Source organism: Pyxicephalus adspersus, chromosome 7 (genome assembly GCF_032062135.1).
Source record: "Pyxicephalus adspersus chromosome 7, UCB_Pads_2.0, whole genome shotgun sequence".
Taxonomy (NCBI): domain Eukaryota; kingdom Metazoa; phylum Chordata; class Amphibia; order Anura; family Pyxicephalidae; genus Pyxicephalus; species Pyxicephalus adspersus.
The window spans coordinates 68407608-68420453 of NC_092864.1; the positions used below are offsets into that span (position 1 = coordinate 68407608).

Consider the following 12846-nt stretch of genomic DNA (forward strand, 5'->3'; position numbering starts at 1 on the left):
TAACATAAGCACAAACCCAAACTCTTGTACACATTTTAAGTTTATGGGCTGCCTAAGAATGGGCTGCATTTATTAGGAAGAGAAGGAAGCGGAATGACATTATGAAAGTTAGTTATTCATTAATAAAAGCAGCGCAGAAATGTTATGAAAGACTGCTGAAACATGTTGGAGTGGCACAAACAGAACAACAAAGACAAACCTGCAAGCGATGTATAAGTGAGAAAGATATAAATAGGTCAGTGAATCAGCAGAAGGAGCAGTTTAGGATTAAAAATTTTAAGATTTAGCAGAATATTAGAATTATTTTTTATTGTCATGTAACCGTCTTGAGGGTCCTGCAGCAGATTTCCAGAAAAACAGTTTTGTTGGTGGAAAAATGGACCACAGGATATGACGAAGAAAAAATTATGAAGGTATGAATGGGGACTTTGAACAGTAAGACAGGGTAGTAATAGGTTTTTAGTCCCACGTAAAGTGAAAGTTGTGAAAACGAAGAAACAGGGTAAGTTAGAGAAGCACTAAGGCTACGTACACACGTGCAATAATTGTCTTTGGAAAGGATCTTTCACAATCATTTCCAACGACAAAAGACCGCACAATGCATGAACGAGCGTTGTACATACAGCACCATTGTGCTCCATGCAGAGGGGAAGGGGGAGAACGATGGAGTGGCACCCTGCTGTGCTTTCTCCCCTCCTCATTATGATTGTTCATCTTCCGAGAATCCACCAGGATGCTCGTTCGGACGGTGAACAACGAGCACTGTACACATGCCAGATTCTTGCCCGATATCAGCCCTGAGGCGATTATTGGGCGGGAATCATCTGGTGTGTGTACTTAGTGTGTAAGGCATAAGGTAATTAGCCTCATTTATATGTTTATATGTCAGGCCACATTTCCTTAGTTTAAACATAGTTTAAATTTTTTTCTTTCAAAGTTTTATTAGGTGGACACTGCATGGTGGTCTTAGGTCCTTTTACTCCTTTTACTTTTTACTATGGTGGTAGAGTGCTGCATGTTCCAGGACTACTGCGAGTCCCACTCACAGGAAGAGTCCAGGACCTACACAAATGAAATGTGTTTGATGACATTGGGGAGAGGAATAGTGCTAAAGATTGTAGAGCAGTGACCCTGCAGGGGAAAGCTCTTTTATTATGTTATGTACAAGTCTAATCAGTGTGATAGGATATGGAATACTTTAAAAATCTAGTAAATATATTGCTGGAACACTCTTTATATAAACATTGATCAGCAATCAATAAGAAATCAAAGTCAATACCCCACCAGGAATAATTAAAAGTGTCATTGAAGGCCTCTTTGAATATGGCTTTTCTTTTGTATTTGAACTATAGGTGGCACATAATGGGTCATGCTCTCTGTGTTTGTATGTCATAGTGTTTCTCGTCCTTTCATTGTTTCTGCAGCATTTACAAAATAGGTTGACAAAACATGCACGTGCAAACAAGATTTAAAATATCTACCTCCATCTGCACAGGACACATTCACGTTGTTGGAATTATCAGACTTAAAAAGGAAAAGAACATCCTGCACGTTATCCTCATTCACATCTTCAGTAGCAAGGAACGTGTAGCCAACTGCATCAAAACAAAAATAACCGATATATTGTGAATGACTATGGCATATTTTTAAGGATGTCTAAATCTAATGACAAATATGGAACATACCCCAACTTACTGCCCCTAAAATGTAAAGAACACGATTATCAGAAAACAGCTTTCGATGTTTCCAGTGATCTAAACATAACGCACAAATAAATGATCATTACAAACTCCTAACCCTTATGAATAGAGATGAAGAAAGGAAGACAGCTTGAATGACAACCATATCCGCCTCCACAGATTCAGCGGAGCGAGTTAGAATAGTCTCTCCTCCTAAGTGTATTATTTGCAGGATTACCAGGTAAAACTAAGGGAAAAAAATTAGGGTACCTCTAAAAACCCTGACATTTTTCTTACTTTTGCTGTTTCCCATTGTGTCTCTTTGCCTCTTGTACCAGTGACACAAAAAGTAAGAATAAAGACTTTTTTACAGACATTAGATTATTGTCACCACAAACAATCTTTTGTAATCCTTTCGGGTGACAGATGAACAAACAAGCGCCATTTTATGGAGAGGGGAGTGGGGAGGATGAACAAGTGGCCCTGTACTCTGCATAGCAGTCATTCACAATCATTTAGGAATAGTCAGAAAAGACTAAAACTTTGTTATGTAAACTAAACTCCTTGCAAACAGACTGCTTTAAAAAAATCTTAAAGCTCTGTTTTCAGCATCCTTTTCATATTTATTTTGAGCGTTTTGTGTTACAGGCCCCGCATTAACTAGCAAGGGGCAACTTGTAAATTAGTGAAAAGATCTGATTCAACCATATTTTATTCAGCATACTGTAACAGTGTTAAAGTGTTTAGCTCGAAGGATTTGTTCTAAAAATAGTATTTTAGAATTAAGGAAAAAAAAAAAAATTAAAATGCATGTAAAGGCCTTTTTGTAAACCATCCATTGGGGACAAATACGACTGCCATCAGGAGTGTCAAACTCAAATCACATAAGGGGAAGAAATCTTAAACACAGGCTAAGTGGTGGGTTGAACTTTTTATTAAAATACATAGTGTTAGAAGAAGTTGGGAGTGATTGCTTGTTTTTTCTTAGCAGCTATTTCGGAGGTTGGTGTACCTGATCTAACCTGGCCTGTCTATGGGAGCGGAGCCAGTGACTGTGCTGAGGTGGAGGCCGGTGTCTCTGGAGACACTGCTAATGTATCATCCCACTGAGATTCCATACCTGGAGCGCTCTGCTTCTTACCTGGCTTTCTGGGACTGGGTCCTACGGCGCTTGGATGCGGCACAGTCACTGAGGGCCACAATAAACGGCCAGATTTAGCCTGTGGGTCTGCCAATTTTTGGCCAGGGCAGACTGATAAATTACATAGAAGGACTGGTGTACACATGTAAGATTTTTGCCCAAGATGAGCACAACCATTTGTTTTAGGTGACGATCATCTGACACGTGTACATAGCTTAAATCTCTCTAAAGAAAAGGGAAAACACCACAACGTTTCAACTTTAGCTCTAGAAACCAGTTATGTTTTCCAATCATCTTGCAGATTGTATATAAATGACTAGTTACATTAACTTACCAGCATTATCATACTGTACACTCCATGTTCTGCGGGAAAAGGGTCTCACTGGACAAGGAATGATAAATGAAAAAGCAAACACTACTGCAAGACAAAGAAATATTGCAACAAAAAAAGCCGCTGTGCGAATTTGGGAGAAGCCTGTAAGACCACTCTTCTTTTTAACATGTACATCCTTTTCTCCGCTTGCATCATTGTTTTCCAAAGCTTTCAAATCATTATTTTTTAGAGGATTATTCTCAGCATCCAGATCCTTATTGTACATGATGTACAAGGCAGGGCACAAATGTCTTCTAAAAAGTGGAAAAAAAATAATATAATATATATTATACAAATATATAGAGCATTTTTCCAACCGCACTTAGTAGAACACACAACATAAAGTAGGCAAAGCATTGCCAGACTTATTTCATAGGTCAAATGATTCTAAGCAACACATGAAAGCCTAAACCATTTCTTACTTAGAATATATTTGAACACGCAGCTTTATAAAGGGCATGCAGCATTCTAAACTAAAAGATTTAAGTCCTGAAAAGTATTACTCATTAAGTTAAAATTCAACACTTTGGACATCCCCTGCTGCATCAATTAAATAATTACAAAAATATAAAAAAAAAATATAGCACAACTGAGCCTTTGCCTAAATAATGTTGTCCACCAAAACTTAATGACTGGATCAAGGAGGCAATCAAATGACTAATGGTAATTCTGAAGATGCCGGAAAATCCACAATAAGGGAAACTATTCCTTGAGTAACCATAACCCAAAAGATCTTCAAAGGAGAGTTTTAGAGAAGTGCAAGTAGAACAAATGTATTGGTAAACCAAATGTTGTGTAGAGGACACAGCAAATAGGTGCTGTCTGACCATTGCCGACATTTCCAAGTGAAACACAGTAGTGGGATTAACGAGGAATGGAATGTTCATTTAGAGAAGTTTTAGAAGAAAACGGTTTTATTCTGGAAAGACCTTAAACCTGGTATGGCGCCTAAGTTCTTACAGGACAAAGACCCTAAACAAAAACTACACCAAAGTGGTTAAAAACAAAGAACCTGAATGTCTTAAAATGGCATGGCCAGTGGCAAGATCCAAATTTATTGGGCAATCTGACACTTTAAAACTGCCACTTGGCAATTATCCTAATTCTTGCAGTACGAGTTAGATCAACCTTAGCCAAAAATAATAGTCAAACCTTTCAGTATCCAGATAACTGGTAGAGACACAGCCCAAAAAGCTTGGAGTTGGTATTGGAGAAAAGATAGTACTATCTATAACAGACTCAGACTCAAACAAAACAAATGAACATTTGTATTACAACTATGATAAGAATATTTAGCACCTGCAGATACAGGAGAGAGCCATTGCTGTACTACAACATTGCCCCCAATTCCTTTTTGTTAGAAAGCTGGTGATCTGCAGAAAGAAATATAAAGGAACCAAATAAAATGGCTGCTATCGAACCAGACAAAAAAAAAAAGATTATTATTAAACAGGATTTATAAAGCGCCAACATATATATATATATCATATATAACGCAGTGCTGTACATCACATTTTCTATTGCAGTGTACCACAGCACACAGTTGCGTGTTATCACCATTTTCGATGGGTTACAATTCATTTACCCATATATTAGAATGCTATTGAAAATAAATGTTACTGCAACATGCTAACCCCTTTACTGCAATGCACCATACTGAAAAATAAATGGACCCGAAAGCTGCATACACACTTCCAATAATTATCGTTGGAAATGAATGACCAAAATCATTCACAAAAAAGGTGACTAGCGACGCTGACGATGGAGGATTGTCGTTGCAAATGAATGACCGTCACGGCGGATCTGATTGGCCGACTATCGTTCGCTATTGTGTGTACATTTGTTCAGTGATCGTGCATGTTTCTGCAATACACTTTCTCCTTTACATGTCACTCCCTGCATCGTTCAAACGATTGTATCTAGCGTGTGTAAACTATTGGTGGATTATATTTGACCGATCGTATTGTTACAGCATGTACGGAATTGTGCACAATACGATCGTTCAAAATAATCGTGCATAATCCTTGATCGGTCATAATCGTTCGTTTTCTAAAGATAATTATTAGAGGTGTGTACCTAGCTTAAAGGGTTTCCCCTCAATTTAAATATTTTGTGACAACTTAAAATATCACTATCAGTCTTGGTGTCCACTAGCACAAATTGCGAAGGTAAACTACAGCACTGCTGGCACAGACACCATGAAAACACCGCCTATTAGCAGCACATCACAGAAAGGGACCTTTGCACTCATTTGGTTGCTGAGTCAAATCTATTCCAATCTGCTTAGTTTAGGAATCTTGCTGAATGGAAAGGTCGGATTCTGACTCAGCAGAAGGAATGTTAGACCTCTGTAAAATGTCCATTACTTTATGTAGCATTACTATTATTGTATGATGTATGATGGCAGTATGGCAATAGATGGTTTCGCTATGATTCGGCTGCTCCCCAAAAAAATAAGTCATACTGTCAACACCCCTTCTTTACACACACAGCATTTTTTTTATTATTTATATTCAGGTTACTTTTAAGACTAACTAGTTTTATGCACAAAGTCCTCACTTTCTGTAGCCCTGAGCTGGGATGTGGAGTAAATACATAAAATCTCACAACTATGTGCTGGTAATCTGAAAAGGGAAGGAGTGGGATTTGTTTAGAACACATTCTTGTCAATAAATAGAGAGACCCACAACAAACACTGGGTTTGATATTTACTACATTCTCCAGGATTTAGGACAGATCTGCGGGGAATGTTCATGTAAACTATGGTAGTACTAAATAATATAAATGTAAGGATATAAACACAAATGTTTTTGTAAACTAGATTTCACAATCATGAAGCAAGTGAGTTTTAACTCATGTGATGTTGGTCTTAGCTACTTATGTTTACCCTCAAAGATCTTGTTTAAACATATGACAACTCAAATGAGAAGCTTTTATGTATTGTATAATTTGGATTAAAATTATATATAAACATCAAATTGCACATTATCTCAATTTGACAACAACTACTCCCTGGGATTTATTTCTATAGCTAGTAAAACTTGATTTTGATTATAATATTTGAAGAATTCTGTACATATAGTATAATCTCATTACAGTATAAAAGTATCAGAAGTTGGAACATCTCAATAACGTTTTCTGACTTCACAGTTCTAGCCCTAGTTGACGCTGAATTCAGACTGACAGTAAGTTTGCCGTGCGTTTACCGATTCCTTACATTGGGAACCACAGCAGCCCCATGGGGAATTATTATTTACCTGTTAAAAAATGTTAACATTAGGACAAATAGTTCAGTTTTTTGTCTCTTTTTCCCCCCAGCAGTAGGATTGCTGGATGGTTTTTCTGAGGGTACATTCAACATGTAAGGGTGCTTTACTGCCCCAGCCTTCTCCATGGACTTGAATTGGAATTGCTGGTCACAACTTTGCACAAAAAAAAATGCAATGGGCAACAATGCAATGCTTTCATAGCCTTTTGCAATCACTTACAAATGAGATAAGGAGTTCCTTGAACTAGAACTACCCAAAAATCAAGGAGTTATGTGGTGTTAAAATTCATATATCTACTCATTGTTTAAAAAGAAACAATCACATGTAATAAATAACAACATCAAATATAGGCCAAAGTTCAATATTTACAGCAATATTTTTGGTATTTATTGGATTCTGATGCGTTTCATGGGAGACCCACTTCTTGCGAGAAACACCAAAAATGAAACATAACCTTAGGCTGTATTAAAAATCATAACCCAAAAAAATAAAGGAAGGAACTGTTGGCAAGGCACTATACATTAGTTGTTTTCCCAAGGGGGTAGACAAAAACATGCAAATGGACACACTATGTATACCCAAGATCAATGGATCAGTCACCAATAGTACAGAAGCCAAATTTGACTGTTGTTAGGAAAAGGACACCATAACTTTGTCCCAGGTCCTTCCTTCATTATTTTAGCAAACACTAGAAAGTTGGGTTACAATACACAGGTACTGTACAGTTTCTGGGCCCCATACTTTCCCTGCCATGTCTTAAAGTTATAGCTAATGAAGGTTGTATAGTTCTGATCAGAGTTACTTTTTACTCTGATCAAATCCAATCTGAACTTGGATTGGAATTTGAGCAATCAGAGCTCAAATTCTTAGCACCTGTAGGACCATTATTGCAAAAGTCAAGTGAAAGGGCCTGGGCTAACCTGATCCGGAGCCAGGTGCAATTGTTGGATTTGGGATAGCAAACTTTTTCAGCTGTGTGGGGTGTAAAATATAGCCAAGTGGTCAAAAGGTGGGTCAGGCAATCCAGGACAAATATAGTGCTCCCAGTTCTTTGTGCCATAGGTTTCCAGTATACCAGGGCTCAGCTGTGGGCAACAAACCCGAACTTTAGTAAACTTTTAGTGACCCTGCAGCCAGCATTTCTGAAGGGGAAAGATACACTATGGGGAAAAGATACAAATGTGTACATCACAGGAAACAATACAACTGTATCAATCTCAGCACTGAGAAGAGCTGGCAGGCCGCCAGGAAGCAGAACAATTATAGGGGTTACTGGACACCTACAGCACAGAACTGGGAGCACTATATTTGCCCTCCATTGCCCGACCCACTTTGGCTATATTTTACACCCCACACAGCTGAAAAATTCTGGGGAGAACACCTCCATACATTAAAAGTTAAGGTAAGAACAAATGATACAAGTTCTACTCATGGCACTGCTGAAATAGAGAAACTATGAAGGTGCAGGTTTCACAGGAACATTTTCATCAGCTCTATTGGTAATCTGGGGTCAAAGGGCAATATTAGTTTGGGGGGCATTATGGAGGTGGGAAGAAAGGATATTTCTTGGTACAATTTGTAGGTGTATCAGAGATGAAGGGGCATGGATACACAACAAGGACACTATGGGGATCAAGCAAAAAAATTATGTGTATGGGTGTTTTTTTATTTTATTCTTCAGCGTTACACCATCTGGGAAACAGACATCTTATTGTTTGAGACTTCCCCCACCTCCTAGATTGTAAGCTCTTCGGGGCAGGGTCCTTTACTCCTCCTGTGTCACTGTCTGTATCTGTCTGTCATTTGCAACCCTCTATTTGATATACAGTGCTGCGTCATATGATAGTGCTATATAAATCCTGTTTATTATTATTATTATTATTAATATTACTAATTATTGTAGTAAAAATAAATGCTTCCATCAAGATCAACATGCCAAACGTCTTACTGCAACTCAGAAATAATAAAGCTGCCAATGAGGAGATTGTAAAAAAATCACAGGACATGTATAGAAGGCACTATCTAACTATGTCAATATCTAATTATACAAAAAACAAAGTTTTGGTGAAACTGATCACATGTAACACTATGCTCCCTACAACGATCCTTAGAGTCCAAGTGTATTGGCAAAGAGTAAAACATTAGTCAGATAAATCAAAGAAAATTGGAACCCACATTGGAGTGACACAGGACACATAGATAGTGAACTTCACCAGAGCGTAGAAATGCTAGATGTGGGCTCAGTAGGGTGATTTTAGTACTTCTCTGCAAATAAAGAATATTATTACCAGGCTTGGTACCAAAACAATGGCATGCAGAACAATACCACAGCCCTCTAGATAACCAAGTCCCACTGCCACATTGGTAAGTCTATGTGTCGCTTAAATTGTAAGCTCTTCTGCATAGGGTCCTCTACCCCTCCTGTGTCATTTGCTACCCCTATTTAATGTACAGCGCTAGTATATGCAAGTGCTATATATTACTGTTTAATAATTATGCTCTTTTAACATTGGGGTTCTGCACCATGATTGTAAGCTCTTTGGGTCAGAGTCCTCTCCTCCTCCTGTGTCATTGTCTGTATCTCTATGTCATTTGCAACCCCTAATATTATTAATATTAAACAGGAGTTATATAGCACCAACATATTACACAGCGCTGTACATTAATTAGGGGTTGTAAATGACAGACAGATACAGACAGTGACACAGGAGAAGGAGAGGACCCTGCCCCGAAGAGCTTACAATCTAGGAGGTGGGGGAAGTATCACACAATAGGGGGAGATATGGAATGGTGGGAAGTAGTGATGGTTTTAATAGACAGGGTAGGTAAGTTTGAAAAAATGGGGTTCTAAAGCTCTTTTAAATGAGCAGAATGTAGGAGCAAGCTGAATAGTACAAGGAAGACCATTCCAGAGAATCGGGGAAGATCTAGAAAAGTCTCAGAGCCGTGCATGTGATGAGGTTAGCAGTGAAGAAGTCATTAGTAGGTCATTGGAGGAGTGAAGAGAGCGGCTGATATTTTTCTATCAGGTCAGAAAGGTAAGTATGACAAGAACTGTGGAGGGATTTGAAGGCAAAGCACAGGAGATGGATTTGATTCTCAGGTGAAATGAAAGCCAATGAAGAGAAATACAAAGAGAGGCAGCAGAAGAGGAGCGGTGGCACCAATTTAATGTACAGCGCTGCGTAATATGTTGGCGCTATATAAACCCCATTTAATATTAATGACAGCGGTTGTGATCCCTCCTGTACATGTCCTTATCACACCCCATACCTTTTCTCCTTATATTTGCACTCCACACCCTATTACAGGTTGGAGGATAGAAGTAAATCTAACTCCGGCCATGACTAATCCTCACCCCTCAGCAGAACTAACAATTATCAATATCTAATCATTATACAATGTCATTGTTGCCCCTAGCAACTTAGTATCTGCTTATCCAGCCTGGGCAGTGCTAGTGAGTGGGAATATTTTGTATAAATGTAATGTACAGCGCTGCGTAATATGTTGGCACTATATAAATCCTCTTTAATAATAATAATATCATAGAATATACTGCACCGATCTGTCCCTGATTTAGTAAAACTCTATGGTAAGTAAGCCGCCTCTGCTCCTCCATACCTGAGCAGGTCCTCCAGCAATAGCCGAACGAGCTTCACCAACACTGACCGCAATTCCCTATCACCATGAAGTGAGTGCGAAGTTTGAGGGAGGAGCTATCGGATCTCTTCTGGAGGCGGGGCTAACTTACCTAACGCGGCTGAACTACATTTCCCAGAGTGCACAGCTGCCCTAAAAGTCTCCCTAATATGAAGTAATAATGGATTAAACGTCTATATTCCTACATTGTTCGTTCATTTTTTTTATAATAAAACTCCTTCTCCCTGTTAAATGATATTTGAAGCTCGGGTGTGGTATTATGAGCCAGGTTGCTCCGTTAGCAGCATGCATAAAACTGTAGTCCCTAAGCACTGGACAATATATCATTCTCTCAGCTCACTGTCTCAACCTACCCTATTACAGAAATGAACAATGACATATTATTGTGAACCAGGATGCTGTCCCGCCCCTATCCGCCCGAGGCGCTGTGCATGCTAGAAGCAGTACTTCCGGTGCTTCCGTCCTCCCATAATCCTTTAGCATTGCTTGCTTAGCGGGCTGCCGGGAGAATAGTCGTCGTTGAGAGGGCACTGTGGGGCTGCCCGGGGCAAGCAGCTGCGATTGAAAATGTCGGCTCAGGCTCAGATGAGAGCTTTGCTGGACCAGCTGATGGGAACGGCTCGTGATGGTGAGTGCGGGGAGTAGCCGGGGGATGGCGGAAATACAGCGGGGATTAGCAGGCCTAGACGGCGCGTGGCGGCGGCGGTGGTGATAGCGAGGCTGCCATGGACGAGGCTCGGTATCCAGGGAACCTGAGGTGATTCCCGCCTTCTCCTCCTCACACCACCCTGAGGCTGTAGGCCTGAGCAGGCCGTGTTACGTTACCACCTAGGGCGCCGCCATCCAGCCATATGTTGTGTCTGTGCTCAGCATATTACCGAGACACTTCATAATATATATAGAATATTATCTATGGCACACACAGATATTTATATCTATATATTATAACAGGGAGGGGTGCTGTGCAATATTCAGTATATATTATCACCAATATATATATATTATATTATATATATATGATATTTATATAGCGCCAACATATTACGCAGTGTTGTACATCCTCCATAGTCATGTGACTATCTGTCCTTCGGAGCTGACAATCTAATCTATCATTGTTTAGGATTCTGCATGGGCCACACACAGCCAGTGATCATCTTATTATTGATATATTAGAAATATAAAACAAAAATATCCCCCCAGTACTGATCTGTGCTATGGGGCAGATTTCTGGGGTGATAAGACGTCCCCTGGGTGACCCCGCTAACAAAATTCATTAAATCATTAAATTGTGTCGTAGAATGTTCTGATCATTTCTTTTCAAACTTCCTGTACAGTGATTTTTATTGCAAGTATTTTACAAAGTAGATCAGGATTTTAAAAGTGGGGATTGTCTAATATTTACACTAGAGTGGCAATCAGTAACTATAGTGGGCCTATCACCCAAACTTTATATGAAAGGGTAGGTAACTTTTTTTTTTTTAAGAGGGTGAGCCCCTTCCCTTCTGAATGGGAGTGCATAGCCTTGTGGGATACATACGCCACAGAAGGTTTTGTGCTTCTCCTTCTGCACATGCCCGATATTGGAAATGCACAGCAATGGTGGAAAAATGCCCCTCTGCACATGCGCAAGATCAGGACATGGGCATAAGGCGCAGCCAGAGCCGAATGGGGTGCAGAACGTGAGTATCCCGGGAGCCTCCCAATAAGTTTAAAGGGTGTCCCACTTAAAGTAAAATTGTGTTTTTCTATTTGTTTTTTTTAAGCGTTGTCTACCCTTCTATGTAAAGTAAAGTAAGAATGCTGAGATTAGGTCTGCTTTAAACATGCTTATGTATGTGTGTGTGTCTATATATGTGTGTGTGTGTGTGTGTGTATATATATATATATATATATATATATATATATATATAGTGTGTGTTATTAAATATTATTATTAATAAACAGGATTTATATAGCACCAACATATTATGCAGCGCTGTACATTAAAATAGGGAATGTGTGTATATATATTTACACACACACACCATTTTGTTCTACATTTGTTTTTCTATTTTGATTTGCCATTGTGTTTTATATGTGGGTATAGCATTGCTAAGTCTGCATTTTCCATAAACGCATCCCTACACATTTGGATAAATCATTGAAACAAGATTGAAGGAAATGTGCTTAAACAGTTTCATATCCTTGGGATAAATATTTTATTTACAAGTGATAAGTTCTTAAAGTAGATTTAAGGCAAAGTTATAAAAATAAAATCGGATAACTCTGTTGATGATAAAATAGTTAAATAACACCATATTCTGGATCCAGATGAAGTGTCTGGGCTCTTTCTGTGCCATGATTGTAATGATTATTTTTCTGCAACAAGTTAGTCTTTGTTTGATGGTTAATGGGCATTCCAAATCATCTCGCCTCCTTTCCTCCTCATCTTTACGGTCACCTTTCAATATTTGGATTTTAGTTCTTTCAATTTATTGTGACTCTGCATCACAAATATTGTTTACGGCTGATTCCTGTTAGGTGAAAACCTAGTAGTGGACCTTACTGGCCCCTGTAACCATCATCTGCCTGCATTGTACTTACTTGTATGGCTCTATCTAAAATCACATGACATTTTTTTTCACCGTATTTTTATTAGCATTTCGGTGAGGGAGGAAAAGAGGAACCAGTGAAGGCCAAATACCTGATTAATAAATCCTAAGTTTTAATATAACTTTGAATGTT

The 12846-nt window shown here is 38.9% G+C and overlaps 2 protein-coding genes across 3 annotated transcripts in view; one reads left to right on the top strand and one right to left on the bottom strand.

The window, feature by feature from the left end:
* FAM234A (family with sequence similarity 234 member A) overlaps window positions 1–10241 on the bottom strand; it is a 27589-nt gene extending 17348 nt beyond the window's left edge. The window contains exons 1-3 of one of the 2 annotated variants that reach the window (XM_072418885.1): window positions 10084–10241; window positions 3155–3447; window positions 1482–1595 (exon numbers count right to left, since the gene is read on the bottom strand). In XM_072418885.1, coding sequence (XP_072274986.1) covers window positions 1482–1595; window positions 3155–3419 — 379 coding nt within the window. In that variant the 5' untranslated portion in view covers window positions 3420–3447; window positions 10084–10241. Of the gene's footprint in view, window positions 1–1481; window positions 1596–3154; window positions 3448–4492; window positions 4531–10083 lie in introns of those variants that run through there. The other variant, XM_072418884.1, reaches the window with a different exon arrangement.
* A 334-nt stretch (window positions 10242–10575) lies between these two features.
* LUC7L (LUC7 like) overlaps window positions 10576–12846 on the top strand; it is a gene marked incomplete in the record, with an annotated part of 23227 nt that continues 20956 nt past the window's right edge. The window contains 1 exon segment of the mRNA XM_072418886.1: window positions 10576–10750. Within this exon segment, the coding sequence (XP_072274987.1) occupies window positions 10690–10750 (61 nt within the window).